At 38.4% G+C, this 17216-nt stretch overlaps 1 protein-coding gene across 1 annotated transcript in view; it reads right to left on the reverse strand.

The window, feature by feature from the left end:
• The window catches only part of SMAD1 (SMAD family member 1), a gene marked incomplete at both ends in the record, with an annotated part of 43543 nt that overhangs the window by 13092 nt on the left and 13235 nt on the right, over positions 1–17216 (reverse strand). The window contains 2 exons of the mRNA XM_079697455.1: positions 1581–1697; positions 4317–4574. Coding sequence (XP_079553581.1) covers positions 1581–1697; positions 4317–4574 — 375 coding nt within the window. The remainder of the gene's footprint in view (positions 1–1580; positions 1698–4316; positions 4575–17216) is intronic.

The raw sequence follows: 17216 nt of genomic DNA on the forward strand, positions 1-17216 counted from the left end.
TACTCAGCCATAAAAAGAAACGAAACTGAGCTATTTGTAATGAGGTGGATAGACCTAGAGTCTGTCATACAGAGTGAAGTAAGTCAGAAAGAGAAAGACAAATACCGTATGCTAACACATATATATGGAATTTAAGGGGAAAAAATGTCATGAAGAACCTAGGGGTAAAACAGGAATAAAGACACAGAGCTACTTGAGAATGGACTTGAGGATATGGGGAGGGGGAAGGGTAAGCTGTGACAAAGCGAAACAGAGGCATGGACATATATACACTACCAAACGTAAGGTAGATAGCTAGTGGGAAGCAGCCGCATAGCACAGGGAGATCAGCTCGGTGCTTTGTGATTGCATGGAGGGGTGGGATAGGGAGGGTGGGAGGGAGGGAGACGCAAGAGGGAAGGGAACAGATGTATACGTATGACTGATTCACTTTGTTATAAAGCAGAAACTAATAAAAAATAAAAAAAATAATAAAAAAATACAGAGCTAATAAAAAAGATGACATACATAGCCAATAAAAAAGATATAAGAAATGTTTACAGATTAAAAAGGTGTAAGTTCCAATTTATTACACTGCACACTGAAGGAAGGTTCTTTGAGTTCATCCACAACTTTTAAGAAGTTAAAAAATATCAGCAACTCTGACAACGTCTGAGGTATCTCCAGACCTTTACTAAAAAAGTGATACGAGATAAGACATACCTAGTAATGAAATGGCATTTTAACTTCAATTTGCATTAAATGAATACAAATGGAATGATCCATCTCTGCCGCTGTTGAGCGGGCCAGTGAAGCACTTTCCTCCAGGGGAGGTTACCTGGGGACAGTTTCATTCAATGTGTGGTCATGACTTCTTACAGATGCGCAGGGATTCTCCCAACACTTATTTACCCGAGTCCCCTGCTCGCTTAAGCCTCTGCGGACCTGGCAGAATGAAGGCGTCCTCCTCTCAGACACTGCCAGGGATCACAGAGACCCGCCCTCTGTTAGAGAGGAAAAGAAGCCAGCTCCTCAGGGTAGGAACAGGAAAAACACATGCCTCCCGTCCCTTCTTGTACCAAGAAACAAATAAATAGAGCAACAAGGGAACTAAAGCTATTGGTTTGTTTCAGCTGCAGCTATACACAGATGAGGCCTAGAAAATAGATGGGGCTTATGAATATCTATTCCAACGACCAAAGAACCTTCTGGAAAGCCTTGTTATATGAACTTTAAATTCTGGAAATCACCAGTGAAAACTCTAGTTTTACGTTGTTTTTTTTCTCCCTCAACATCCTTTGTCTTTCACTTAAAAATACTCTTTTATCCCCAATTCAAAAGTACTGAGTATTGAAGTTATAGACAGATGACTGCACAACTGTATCCAGGCCTTCATTAGTTAAATCAGTGCGCCTGTTCCTCATATAAAAGGCTTATCTGTAATCCAAAGAATTCTTTCTATTGAGCTTCTCTTACTATAAGTGCTCTATCGTTTTCAAATAGCTATCTTTTTAAAGACTAGTAAAAATCTGTGAGAGAAAGCAACACTTGGACAGATAAACTTCAGACTCTGAAAGGGAATAAGCAGCAATTCATTTTACCTCCTCTGTTGATTTCTGAGGGCAGTGAAGGCGCCATCATATTTGTGTCCATGGGCTGAGAGCCATCCTGGGTTATGGGATCTTCAGGAGGCAGGTAAGCAGGTGGAGGTGTATCGGCTACAAAATTTGAAAAAAAGCTTTAGTAAACACACGTGCTTAAAACATATATTCTCTTTGGTGCCGAAAATCTTAAGAGATTAAGTTGCCATTTCAACCTCCCCATCGGAAGATTAGATGCTACAGGCGCTGGACTTGGTGTACACTTTTTGAAAATGACTACCATCTTATGCAATAAATAATCTTACACAATTGTAGTGAAGATTCAGTGGGACGAAAGCACCATATGCCAGTTCTAGAAGTTGTCTGCCTACCGAGGATCATGCCATTTTAAAACAATCAGAAGGGCATTTAAACATGCTTTCACCCAACCCACTTTAAAAGGGCCTCTGCATTTCATCATTTCTCTGGTGGACGGAAAACCTTCGAAAGCTACGCAGGACTTCTTAAGAAAAGGAGCTTCAGGGTCTCTTGCATTAAATCTATGGGCTCTTAGGGATTTACCAACTGAGTTTCATTACAGCCAACTTACTGACTCCAACTGTGAATTTCGCATGACTTCAAGAAATCTGCTAGGACTACCTTCTCCCTACCCACTTAAATATATAACAGATTCACTTTGCTGTACACCTGAAACTAACATAATGTTGTAAATAAACTATACCCCAATAAAAATTTTTTAAAAATATTCTGTACCCATATTAAAAAAAATAATAACCATGAGTTTCAAAATCCCTAGTAGCAGAATAATAGGAAAGAAATCCGTTTGTCACAACTATCTTCTATTTCAGAATTTGCATACATGTTTCTCCTGGAAAACTCACAGCTAACTGGCAAATTAGAGGCAAACAGTGTGATTTTTGAAACAAAGAACACTAACACAAGTCTTGTGCTTTCTTAAATAAGGATTTCCCACAAACAATCCTTTGTGATGGAAAAACAAGTTCCTCATGGGCTACGGTGAGCTCACCTCGTACCACTTAGCACATACAACAGAGCAGGGAACAAAGTTTCACCTCAAAGAACCACCAATAGCTTGGATAGGTACTCTAGACCACTCAGGGCAACCATCAAACCGAAAAAGCGAACACTACTCTTTCAGAGTTTCTCAAGAGATTTCCCAGACTGACTTTCCAGCTGAATCACAACCTGGCCACTTCTACCGTCCAGGTGCTAACAAGCCAGGCCTCAGAGCACAAAGACAGGACTATGGGGACCTGATCTGGATGTATTTTCCACCCTTTCTCCAGCTTTTTAAAATTCAGCTTCTTCCCTGCAGCTGTAACACTGCCTCTGCTTTACTTCCAGCCAGGAATGAAGACAAAGAGCCTCCTCTGAGACCAAATCCAATACCATTTCTGCAAACAAGCTGGTGAAAACTTCATCAACGACTTAAGGCATCAGCGTCCCTGGGAGGCACCAGATACTCTGGGTGATGCTCTGTTCTCCCCACAAGGTCCTCCTCCCACCCGTTCAGCTCTCTCTGTTCCGTATTTCCTCTACTTGGCCTGTGCCTTAATCCCTGGCAGCTGGGGACAAGGTGTAAATTCAAGCAATAATCTTCCGTTTTTTCACTCTTGGGCCCACCCTGGGTCTGCCACGCTCCACAGCTTTCCAAAACAATCTCCTTACCACTAACCTGTTCCTCAAACCCAGCGGGTCCAGGAGGGAGTGCGGTGGATAGCAGATTACCAGATGATACTAGTTTGATTTTGAAACAAGTCTATCCCTCACCCTCATCTTAAACCATTTTCGACTGAAAAACCAACAGTGCAAAATCATAGGCTAAAAATGTAAAAAAGCAATAAATATATAAATAAAAGATAGGAATATCAAGTGTGGACCACTTTTCAATTTTTGAGGACACACCAGCTCTGCTGTCGAATTCAAATCTGCCCAAAAACATTTCAAGTGATACATTAAACATGCTCACCCACGCATTTTCCCTTCCTGCAATGTTAATAGATGTCAAGTGTATCTTTGCTCACCGTATCCTTTGTGAGGCCTGCTGGCGAGAAATTGGGCACTAATCATTTTTTGAGGTGCTCACTTATGAACCTATAACTCGAAAAATATAATGTCCTAATTAATCATTTAATTTGACAAACATTACACCACCAGAGAAGTCTAAAAAAGAAGGATAATGGTTTTTTTGTCTTTGTTAAACAAGCAGATGGTTTCCAGTACTCCTGAAGCAAGTCTTTTGTTGTTAAAGTATGTGTTTCTTGGGATTACATCACCACTTAAACGAATTTAATTAGGTTGTGTGGTGGGGCATGATCCCCCAGGAAATATCTTTTCTGAGGCTGCACTTACAACAGGGATTTTTCCTTGCATGGGAACAGCAAATGTGTGCAGCATGCTATTTTTTCCCTCTTTCTTTTATCAAGCGCAAAGGCTGGAACAACTATGCCACTCCCAGAAGGATGCAGCTGTTTTAAAACCTTTCAAAAATCAAAAATGAAAATGTATTCAAGCATCTGTGCCAGACAAATAAAACACTGGCTTACTTGGCTAGAAGTCCCCTTTCATTCAAAGTTGCATCCTGAGTTCTAGAGGTGCAGTGCCACGTACCAGGGCTGGAAAGCTCTCTCCATTCCAGGCAAACCCAGCTTCGCCTTAACACTGTGATGACAATTTGGATCTGACCACAGAACATCACTGAACACTGCAACCTACCTGGCATCTGAAAGGGGCTTCCTGGGTCTGAGCTGGTCGGAGAGTGAGGGTAGGTGCTACTGCTGCTCCCAGGAGAGTTTGGGTAACTGCTATTGGGAGAATGAGGAAACGGATGGCTGCTGGGTTGCTGGAAAGAATCCGGGAAAGTGGCGTTGAGCGGCATGTGAGGCTCATTTTGTCCTAAGTTCCGGAACTGAGCTAAGAGGCTGTGCTGAGGATTATATTCACTGTGTCTTGGAACCAGTACTGGAGGAAGAACTGGAAAAAGGGAAAGAAAAGGAAAGAGGGACGAAAATGAGAATGATGAAAATCGTTAATAACGTCACAATAAAACACAATAAAGTTGAAACATAATCTGTAAGTAACAACAAATTATTCGAACACTGTCATGCTGCCAACTCAAAAGCACCATTCAAATGAAAAGACATTTTTCACTCAGGAATAAATGCAGTAAAAAACTACGGTCTCCTTAGAATCACTGACGGCCTATGCCTGAGACCTGCAGCACTGACAAATTACCCAAGGAAAGTCTGCAAAATACATTCTTTTAGGTTAAAAATGTTAAGGTTCCCTTATTCTCAATTTTTTCATTCACTAAAAACCAAAGCACAACTAGGAACATATATCGCCATTGACAATTCCAGTTTACATCCCTGGCTGATAAGATTTCACATTTAAGAGTTAATAATATTTATTGAATGCTATGAGTTATTCACCACAACTGCTTTAAATGGACACATTAACTCACTTTAAACCAAAGGAAGTGTAGTACATAAAGTTGAGAGGGTAAATACAGTGAGCTGTATAAAATCCAAATGCCAGGGAAGACAGTTAATTAGATAAAATAGGATTTTTTGTGGGACAGACTTTATGTTGTGTCCTAGCAGTCATACGTTATGAACATTTTTCCTCTAAGGATCTTAATGTATTTACCCACTTCTCAGTAATCCTTATCACTACCTGATAGGCAAAGAAAGAAACAGGTCATGCAATCCCATTTTGCTCACTGAATGAATACTCAAGGTACAAAGGCCAAAAAACATACACACCAGTAGAGAAGGAAATAAAACAACTTAAGCCATTGCTAAAAGCTCCATATGTTAGGAACCTGAGGAGTTAATAATTAGCATGGTCCTCAACCTCCAGAAACCTCCAGAGGCAAAGCCACTACAAAGGCAATGATAAAGGGAAGGGCAAGCTGGCTTCCAGAGCCCTAACTGGGGTTAGATCCTAAGCTTCTTGCCAGGGTCACCAGATGGCTCCTCCCCATAATAAAGGTCCTTGGATTCCCTACTGCTCTTGTGGCCTTGGCTGGAAGGAGAAAAACAATCCATCTGGTAAACTACATGGGAGGAGAGAGGAGATTTAAAATCTGTTATTGTTGTTGAGTTAGGCCTCAGAATACATTTTCCCAAAGAAACCATATTTTGTGGCATTAGCAATAAAGTAGATTTTTGAGGGCTTTCCAGGGAATCTATCCACGACTGATACCATTTCTACAGGAAAAAGTACTCTTAATGCTTGGATTATCACTAATTTATGAGCTGAAAATTGTTTAAGAAAAAAAAAGGTTTTTGAAGGTATTAAAAGTTCTCATGTGCTATATCGTAAATTTCTCCATAATCCTGTAGCAATAAGATTTGCTGATTCCCCTACTATCTGATTCCTTAGAAACAAATCTTTTTAGTAGAATAAATGTATTTCCTTTTTCACACAGTGATGGAATCTGTCCAAATCAAGTCATCAAAAGCATGATTCCTACCTATAGTGGAAAAAGAATAAATACATATATATCAGAATTACTTTGTTGGATGCCTGAAACTAACCCAACGTTGTAAATCAATTACGCTCCAAAAAACCCAACGCCCCCCCCAAAAAAAACCCAAGAAGGAAAAAAGTGGGGGGAAGGGAAAAGAAGGCCTAATTCCTCCTACCTTTCAGTAGTCATTTGAAATGTAAACCACTTTGCTTTGTTGTCGACAAAGTTCCCAACTGTCACAAAGGCTCCCCCAACACCAAGAGAAATCTATATTCCAAAATAAACACATGCTCTGAAATAGTGCAATATCTTTAAATTACCGATGCAATCAAACACTTTTCTTTTTCTTTCAACTGTCGCAGCTTGAATTACCGCTTCCCAGCTTGCCTTTTATGGTCATCTAGCTACAGCCTCCATTCTGATCCGTACCTTTAAAAGGTGGAAAATACTGGCTTCTACACCCCTCCTGCCAACTACAGCACCAGACAGCAACTTAAAACAATTCTTGGTCTCTCTTCTCTCTCCCACCCACACCCCCTTACTGGAGCCCCTGTTTTAGCGACTCTTATCACCTAACAGAGGTTTAGAACTGGGAATTTACTTCTTCCCACTGCTTGCAGGTGACAGTGGCAGCAGAAGGCAATGTATTTCTGTACCTCCAGCTGACACTACGCACAGGTGTTCCTGTGTAACTGTTGCGTGGTGTGCAGCGGTCTGGCTCTAAAGCGCCGGGCTGCCCTTAGTGTACACCACAGGTGAGATCAATCAGCTTTTGTACATGACCTGGGACGTGAGCCACCAACTACAACAAAGCAGCACTCTATAGATGAACTTGACGAGATCGATACCTTTGTCTCACCTCTGATTATTAAGATGAGATGATTTTGCTGCTGCTGATATAGGTACAGGTATATTTTAATGAACTTAAAAAGGGTATTGAGGTATCACACACCTATAATAAAATGCAGAAATCTTTGTATAAATGAAATCGTATATACTCTTGTGTCTGGCTTCTTAAGTTCAACATTATGTCTGTATGATTGATTCATCCAATGTGTGTAACATCTCATCATATGTATATATTACAATTTATTTATCAGTCAGCCCATCTAACCTCCTCAGAGGATAATCAATTTCATTTTTCTTCTGTTTTGTCCTGTCTGTGTTTCTTCTTGAAGAAATTAAGCAGATAAATGTTTGCTTTCTTATTTAATCTTTATTACTAAAAGGAAAGGCAGCCTCCTATATAGCCTTCGCAGTTAGCTTTTTCAACTATATCTTAGGATTAACTTCATATTAGTTTGTAGAGATTGACCTTATTTGTTTTACAGCTAATAGCACCATAGTTTATTCAACCAATCTCCAATGTCTGGGCATTTAGGTAGTTTACAATATTCTACCATTACATACTATATTGCAATGCATAACTCCAGGCATATATTGCAGTATTGTTAAAGGTGTATCTTCAGGGTAAATTCCTAGAAGTGGAAATACTGGGTGAAAGGGTAAATGCAGGTATAATTTTGTTATCGTCAAGTATCCCTACATAAGGGTTGTACCATTTTGCATTGCTACCAGCGACAAATGAGAGTGACTTTTCCCTCAAAGCCTCCTGAACAGACTATTCTGACGGGTTCAAAAAAATTTTTTTTGACAATCTGATGGGTGGAAAATGGTAGGTATGGTAGGTATTGTGGTGCAATTTTAATTTATATTTCTATTATGGTGAAAGTTGATCATCTTTTCATGTATTTCAGAAGACGTATTTTTATCTTTATTTGGTGAATTGCGTGCTTGTGCCTTTTGCCCATTTTTCATCTTCCCATTTTTCATTTATATATATATATGTATGATATTAGCCCATGATATATTACGTTACAAGTATCTTATCACAATCTGTCAATTTGTCTTTTGGCTCTGCTTATGTGCAAGTTTATTTTTTGGTAGTCAAATTTATCAATGTTTTCTTTTATTGCATATGGATTTTGAGTGATAAAAAGCCTTCTTCTACACCCAGACTGTAAGGAGGAATTCATCCCTGCATTCTTCCAGTGCATATAAAGTTTCATATTTTACTTAAATCTCTGATCCATTTGGAGTTCAGTTTATTTACAGTATGAGGAATAGATCTAACTTTATCTTTTGCCAAATGGTTAGCCAGTTGTCCCAATACCATTAATTAAAAAGCCCAACTCTGGGGAATTCCCTGGCAGCCCAGTGGTTAAGACTTAATGCTTCCATTGCAGGGGGCACGGCTTCGATCCCTGGTGGGAGAACTAAGATCCTCCAAGCCACGCGGTGAGGCCAAAAAAAAAAAAAAAGCCCACCCGTCCCAGTGGGTGGAGATACCACCTTTCTCATAAATGTCCATGTATGTTAGGGTCTATCTTTAGACATTCCATTCCATTCTAGTCTATGCCCCAGTATCACTGTTTTAATTACAGAGACTTTATAGTACATGATAATATCTGTAGGCTAGTCCCCCCTCACAGTTCTTCCTTTTCAGTGTTTTACTCATACGCTGACTTTTCCATATGAACTTTGGTTATCACCTTGTCGACCTCCAGAAAAAAAGATTATTGGTACTTTTATTGGGATCACATTATAAACATTAATTGGGCTTCCCTGGTGGCACAGTGGTTGAGAGTCCGCCTGCCGATGCAGGGGACACGGGTTCGTGCCCCGGTCCGGGAGGATCCCACATGCCACGGAGCGGCTGGGCCCGTGAGCCATGGCCGCTGAGCCTGCACGTCCAGAGCCTGTGCTCCGCAATGGGAGAGGCCACAACAGTGAGAGGCCCACGTACCGCAAAAAAAAACCCCAAAAAACAAAAAAAACAAAACAAAAAAACACATTAATTTAGTAAGACTATATTGATGATGTTAAAATATTCTATTTAAGAACTAGGAAGGTCTGTCAACTCTACTTTTGCATCTTTCAGGACTGCCCCATAGCTACTGTCTGTATTAATTTGCCAGGCCTGCCCATAACAAAGTACCACGGAACTGGGGGACTTAAACAACAGAAATTTATTTACTCAAAGTTCTGGTGGCTAGAAATCTGAGACCGAGGTGTTGGCAGGTTGGTTTCTCCTGAGGCCTCTCTTCTTGGTTTGCAGATGGTCACTTTCTTGCTGTGTTCTCCCGTAGCTTACTTCCCTGGTGTTCCTCTATATGTCCTAATCTCCTCTTCTTATAAGGACACCAGTCAGTTTAGGGTCCAGCCCAATGGCCTCATTTTAACTTTCTAAAGACCCTACTTCCAAACACAGTCACATTCTTAGGTATTATACTTATGATTAGGGCTTCAACAGATACATTGTGTGGGGGACATAATTCAATCTGTAACACTGCATTAGGTTTTAAACATTTCTTATAAAATTAAGTATTTTATCTTTTCTGTTGCTATTTTAAATGGAGTTTTCTATTCCATTATATCTTCTATCTGGTAATTATTTATATATATGGTTACTGATATTTCCATGCTATTTTATATATTACTACCTGGCTGAATTCTTTTGTTGCCTGTGTTATTTTTATCATTGACCCATTATAGAGTTAGTTCTCCAGCAAATGATCATGTCTCCAACTAGTTTTACTTTTTTCCTTTTGAATTGTTTTCTCTTGTCTGACTGCACTGGCTAGTAGTGCCAATACAATGTTAAAAAGTAATGGAGATAGTGAATTTCCATGACTTATTCTTGACCTTGGTGAGAATGCCTCTAGTGTTTCCTCATTAAGTAAGATGCTGACTTTAGGACTGACATATATAAATTATGTTAAGGAAGTATCCATCCATTCCTATAGTTGAGTGTTTTTACTAGAAATAAGTGTTGAATTTTTGTCAGAAGATTGTTCAGCATTTCTAAAGATATTATGATTTTTCTTCTTATACTTATTAATATGGTGAATTATCCCTGCATTCTGGCATAAGACCTGCTTGGTGATGATGTATTATTTTCTTAATGTGGGGCATTAGAGTCTTATAACTAATATTTTATTTCAGATCTTTATATTAATATTCATAAACTATACTGATCTGTAAGTTTCTTTGTGTGCTATCTTTAGCAGGTTGTCATGTCACTGTTACACTTGCTTCATAAATGTTTGTGTGTTCAGAAACAGTTTATGTTTCTAAACAGACTCTAAATGTTTGGTAGACTCCCTCTCTTAAACTCTCTGGGATTGGTGCTTTCCTGTGGAGTAGCTCCTTAAAACTTTCTCTATTTGTCCTCTGTAAATAAATGTAAGCTTTCTATGTCTACTGAGGATAATTTTGGTAAATTATACTTTCTTCTAGAAAATTATCCATTTCACCTAGGTTTTTAAATTTACTTGCATAAAGGTATGCTAAGTAACCTTACAATAAAATTTTGTATTCTCTTTATCAATATCTATTTCCCTCTTATTTCTTATTTTATATTTGTGCTTTCTTCTTGCAACATCTTTTTCTTCCTTTATTAAATTGACCCTTGGGTTGTTTTTTTTCAAACCAGGATTTGGACTTGTTGACTTGATCTGTTTTTTTTTTTTTACTATTTCATTATTTTTTGCTTTTATCTTTATTATCTTTGTCCTCATACTTTTGCTTTTCCTTTGGCTTACTTCAGTGTTCTTTTCCTAGCCTTTTGATTGGGAATTTAAAATTTATTTTTATTCTTTCATTTTTACTGATATGTGTTCAACGCTACGAATTTTTCTCTGATCACTGGTTTAAATGCATCCCACAGATTCTAATATGTAGTTGTTTGATCATTATTTTCCATAAATTATGTAATTTATCTTTATATTTTCTCATTTGCCAATAGGTCATTTAATAGAAAAGTTTTAAAATTCCCAGAGAGAAGAGCTTATTTGCTTCAAATTTCTAGGTTTATGGCATTGTGATAAGAATGCTGACTGCAGTATTTCTAACTTATGGAACTTGATATTTTCTTTGTGACCTACAACATTATACATTTTTGTAAGTGTTCCTTGCACACTTGAGAAGAAGGTATATTTTCTATTATTAGGATGCAGTGTTTAATATGTTTCCGTAAAAACTACCTAATTAATAATGTTGCTTAGGTCTCCAGCATGGCGGGGGCGGGGGGCAGGCGGTTAGTGAGCTTCTCTTGTAAAGGATCGGAGAGTAAACATTTGAGGTTTTGTGCACTACAGGGCCTCTGTCACAACTATTCAACTCTGCTGTTGTAGTAAGAAAGCCATAGACAATATGTAAACAAGTGGATGTGTCTGTGTGTTAAAAAGCTGTATTTACAGAAACAAGTAACAGACTTGACTTGGCCTGTGGGCAGTTTCCCAACCTCTGGCTGCTATGATTACTTACGTTTTTTCCCACATGACCTGTCTTGTATTTAGACTGGTGTATTAAAGTTCCCATTATTGGTGTGTTTCTATTCGTTTTCCCTGCCATATCCTGCTTTACATAGGAGGTTGCTGTGATGTTTGGTGCATATATGTTCACTTTAAAGTGTTCTGTGTCAGTGCTTTTTGGTCTTCTGAATTCTATTTTGTGTGATATTAGGATGACAATCCCCCATTTCCTGTTGTTTACAAGTGCCTGATATACCTTTGCCAATTCCTTGATTTTTAGCTTTTTAATCACTTTGCGGGGGGGCAGATGGGTCTTCTGAATACAGCATAAAGTTTTGCTTTATGAACCAACTTGAAAACATTTTAATTTTAATAGGTGATTAAACCTATATATATATATATATATATATATATATATATATATATATATATATATATATATATATATATAGTGTATATATAGTGTATATTTTTATTTTGGGCCATGCCACACGGCCTGTGGGATCTTAGTTCCCCGACCACAGATTGAACCCAGGCCCTCAGCAGTGAGAGCATGGAGTCCTAACCACTGGACCACCAGGGAATTCCTGCCCATTTACATTTACTGATATGACTGATGTTTGGTCTCAACTCTGTCATGTTATTTTTTATTAGAGTTATTGTAATATTATATTTACTATATTTCTCTATGTGATGTAATTATTTGTCTCTGATTTTTTTTTAAAGGAAACTCTAAAGATAGTTTTATATTGCTGTGCTACGGTTATTTTTCTATTTGTATCTTTTAAGGTCTTCCATCTCTGTCTTTTTCTTGTTCAACCTCATACCGCCTAGTTGGTCAGTTTTAAATGGTATGTTTTAATTCTCATCTATCAACTAGACAATCAATGATCTTATTTTACTTTCCCCCTTTCCCTATTCTTCTATTCCATTTTTATAGTTGTACTCTTTCTACTTTGTCAGAATATCTAAAGTTTATATACTATTCCTTCATCCGTATCACTACACTTATTTTAGCCTTATCTCTATGACTGAATATATTAAATGCTCACCACCTGTCCTTTTGCCAAACTTTCCCCAGTCATATCTTAGTTGAATAAAATGACCCCAGCAGATGCCTCAGGAAGAGCTAGCTCATTGTTACAGTATTCCCTGACTTGTTGCACATTTAAAACTTTCTATAGCCCTGATGCTTGAAGGAGAGCTTGGCTTGTCCTTGATTTCCTTGTTTCTTGAAATGCTTTTTCACTGTTGCCTATTTCTAGATGATGCTTTTGAGAAGTTTGATTTTAGCTTTACTTTCTTGCCTTTACAAGTAATGTGCTCTTTTTACCTGGAAGCCCTGAGGACTTTCCTTTATCTTTAAAGTCTAATAGTTTTACTAGGATATGTCTCAAAGTTGATCATTTTAGGTGAATTTTCCCAGGGGTAAGCTGAGTTCTTTCAATATGTAGATTTAGGTCTTCTCTAACTTCTGGAAAGTTTTAAGTATTAGCCCTGTTCTACTGGCTCTGGGTACTTTGGAGCTCCAGTTATACGTATTTTGGATCTTCTTTGTTGTCCTTTCCAATCACTTTCTCTTTTATCTCATTTTAAATTTTTTATTCACTCCTTTAGTTTTTTTCCTGCCTTTCTTCAATGAACCTTACTACATTTTAATACAAATCTACTGTTCTTTGGCACACTGAAATCTAGTCTTTATTTATGAAATGTTTTTCTTTTAAATTTATTTATTGAATTCCATCAATTCTCTTTGATTTTCTTCCAATTTTTATCCATTTCTGTATTTAGTTTCTGAATTTCCGATTTTTTCCCCACAAATGCTCGTTTAAGGATATTTATTTTGAAGTATTGTCTTACACTTAACACATTGAAGCCATAGACTCAAAGGAAATATTTGCAATCACATATCTGATAAAGGACTTGTGTCCTGAATATATAATGAACTCTCAAAACTCATTAGTAAAAATCCAAATAATCCAATTAAAAATTAGGTAAAAGATGCAAACACACCCTTCATCAAAGAAATTCTTAAAAGTATTATGCTTAGTGAAGTAAATCAAACACAGAAGGAAAAATATCCTACTTATATGAGGGACTCAGAATAGAAAAATTCACAGACAAAAAGTAGAATAGAGGTTACCAGGGGCTGAGGGAAAGGGAAAAGATGCAGTTATTGTTTAATGGGAACCAAGTTTTTGTTGGGGATGATGAGAAAGTTTTGGATATGAATAGTGGTAATGGTTGCACAACACTGTGAATGTATTTAATGCCATGAAATTGTATACTTATAAATGGTTAAAATGATAAGTATTACATTACGTGTATTTTACCACAATAAAATTTTTTAATTAAAGGGCTTAACCATATCAAGTAATGGCAGCAGGGATTTTCTCACACATTGTTGGCTGGAATGTAAAATGGCACAACCGCTTTGGACAACATTTTGGCAGCTTCTTGTAAAGTTGAACATGCACTTACCATATGACCCAGCCATTCTACTTCTAGGTATTTACCCAAGAGAAATGAAAACATGTATCTACAAAGATGTGTATATTTTATTTGTGATAGCCAAAAACTGGAAACAAACCAAATGTCCATCAACACATGAATGAATAAACAAATATGGTACATCCATACAATGGAATACTACTCAGTAATAAAAAGGAATGAAACATGGATTCACACAGCAACATGGATCGGTCTCAAAATAATATTCTGAGAGAAGGCAGACAGAAAAAGAGTGTACGCTGTATGATCTCATGCAAACAAAATCTCGAAGATGCAAACCAATGTATGGTGACAAAAAGCAGGTCAGTAGTGGCTTGGGGATGAGAGTCAGGGCTGTGGGCAGAAACTGAAAAGGTGCAGGAGTACACTTTTGTGGGTGATGGGTATGTTCATTATCTTGATTGTGGTGATTCTTTCACATGTATGTCAAAACTAATCATATTGTACATTTTAAATATGTGCAGTATATTCTAAGCCAATTAATCCTCAATAAAGCTGTTCAAAAAATGATTGTGAAGAGGCAATTTAAAATTGTCTTTTGCTCATCTAAAACAATGGCTAAAATGTTCTATTATCTATTCCTTACCCAATCCCATCTTCAAGGTTTGCAAACCATTATTCTGAGCTCTCAACAGTCCTACATCCCCATTTAAAACAGTTTGATCCTACCACCTCGTCTTCTGGGGCTATATATAAGATGTACCTCTCCCAATTCAGAATCCCCATTCAGGAAAGGAATTCCAGTTTGCCATCACAGATACACCAGATCCTACAGGGAAAACCAACTGAAGATACCAAAAGGAAAGAGCTGCAAGGAAGTCTCATGCTGAAGGGGGTGATAATCTTTAAGACATACGTCTTCTACGGGCTGTTCAAAGTTAATAAGCAGAACTGCAATGTAAAAAAATAAGTGGATATCCTCCTATACACTCTTGGAAGAAGACATTTCTGTCAAATTTACCTAAAGTTCAGCTTAACCCTCTAACAATAGCAGCAACCAGTGCTTCAAACCCTCTCAAATTACCCGTAGAATGTTTCTGAAAGACATTTTCCCAGTATTTCTCAACATTCTCCACCAAGGTAAGCATCAGTGACAGAGGAGAGTGAATTCACCCGGGGGTCCCAGCAGCACCACTGGAACTGAAATTACATCGACATGTTGATTTATCTTAACTAACTCATATACATTTTACACTCTGCTCTTCACTATTTATCAAATATAAAAGTGATATCTTAAATAATTTACAATCTAGTAAAACTGATCCTCCAGGAAGATGTGCTTGCCATGTTACCTATGGCTTTGAGTAGCTGGTGTGGGACACTGTGCTGGGGTGGTTTGAATGTGTGGATTTCCTATTTACTCAGCGTCACAATTCTAATAAGTTACAAATTTCTCAGAAAATTACAGCGAAAAGTGACTGGTCACAGCAAGGAGGGAGGCAGATAAGATATAAAGCTAGACTCTAGAACTAAGAGCATTTATGTAGAAGCAAGGAGATGTTCATCAAATTGGTTTTCAGGTGATCACCAGAATCTACAAAATTCAGATTACCACCACTAATATTTACTTTAAGCCTGGAACCATGCTGATCACATTATCACACTTTGCAAATAAGAGTTCTAGAGGGATAACTTACCTAAGGTCACAGAGAAAGGGGCGAGAGTTGAGATTCAAACAAAGGCAATGAGCACTCTCAACCACTGAGGTTCTGGTATCTCGATTACTAACTTCCAAGAATGTTAAATTATATCTGATATAGTTTGTTTGAGGGATGGGTGAGTAGAATAAAGTCTAGAAGTGTTTCTGAACAAATTAAAGGCCCGCTCAATTGAAAGGAGAAAACTCCAGTCCCGTTGAGTAAGTTCAGTTATGAGACACTTCTAACTCCTATGATGCTAAGAGATGAATCATTATCAAAACTGATTTGTGTAGTTGAAGATTATAAGTAGGGTATCTGTAAGTTCTGGCTTGCCTGGGACAATCCCAGTCTGTACCTGTTGTCCGATGGAATTATTAATAGGTGACCCTGTCACTCTCAAAAGTGTTCTGGTTTAGACAATAAGTTTTATGGTCATCCAAACTATAAACAATAACTGATTAAATTAAGGAGAGGAATGATATGGTTCTGGGGTGTGGAACAGCTGCTAGTCCTAGAAAGAAGTATTAATGTGGAAGAGAAGAGATGTGGCGGCAGGGAGCTAGTTAGGCAGGGTTAGGCCTATATACACAAATTGCTCTAAAACAACAAGGCCCAGGCACCTCGCCTGTGTGGAATCCTGAAGGACAGTGCACTTCCCTCCCAGCTGTCTTCCCCACCCCCCATCCCCAGTCCTTGTTCCTTTCGTTTCAGCAATATTTCAATATTAAGGTATGTTTTCTACTGGGGGAAAAGGAAAGAATAAACATCCAGGCCAATTATCTATGTGTAAGTAAACCTATGTGCAATTCTTTTTTTTTTTTGTCTGTGTTGGGTCTTTGTTGCTGTGCACAGGATTTCTCTAGTTGCGGTGAGCGGGGGCTACTCTTTGTTGTGGAGCACGGGCTCTAGGCAGGCGGGCTTCAGTAGTTGTGGCGCACGGGTTCAGTAGTCTCAGTTCGCGGGCCCTAGAGTGTGTGGGCTTCAGTAGTTGCAGCACGTGGGTTCAGTAGTTGTGGCTCACAGACTCTAGATCACAGGCTCAGTAGTTGTGGCGCACAGGCTTAGTTACTCCGTGGCATGTGGGATCTTCCTGGGCCAGGGCTGGAACCCGTGTCCCCTGCATTGGCAGACAGATTCTTAACCACTGAGCCACCAGGGAAGTCCCCCTATGTGCAATTCTTATTTCTGGGGTGAGAGGTTGATTACCCAAATGAAAGAAGTAGGATTTGCAAACTCTATGCTTGACTCAGGTCAGAAACAGGAGGCGAGAGAGGGTGAGGAATGCCTTCCTCTTCATATGTCTTTCCATGTTTCAGTCTATTCCATTTTATGGAAAACAGAAATATGGGAGCACTGACGCTTCTGGGGACCCTTTTCCTCGGCAACTGATAAGGTTACTCCTACTTGGCAACTTGAGAGAAGTTTGCGGCTTCCCTTTAAGGGCTGCTCCTACTGGCTAATTTGAATTACAAGAATCTCCTTTGAAAGAGGGGCTCAGTGTTAAAACACTTTCTTTACACACATAAATTTCTTTTTGATTTGAATCACTGAAAAATCAGATTGTGTTGTGTCATTCCTGTATTCTAGGAGTTGTACCCCTGGTTAAAAAACAAAACAAAACAGAAAAAACCTGAGCTGGTTGCACACCACCTCTTCAGGTGTGTTCTAGTAGGGG

This window comes from Hyperoodon ampullatus, assembly GCF_949752795.1.
Source record: "Hyperoodon ampullatus genome assembly, chromosome: 1".
In the NCBI taxonomy this organism is placed as follows: domain Eukaryota; kingdom Metazoa; phylum Chordata; class Mammalia; order Artiodactyla; family Ziphiidae; genus Hyperoodon; species Hyperoodon ampullatus.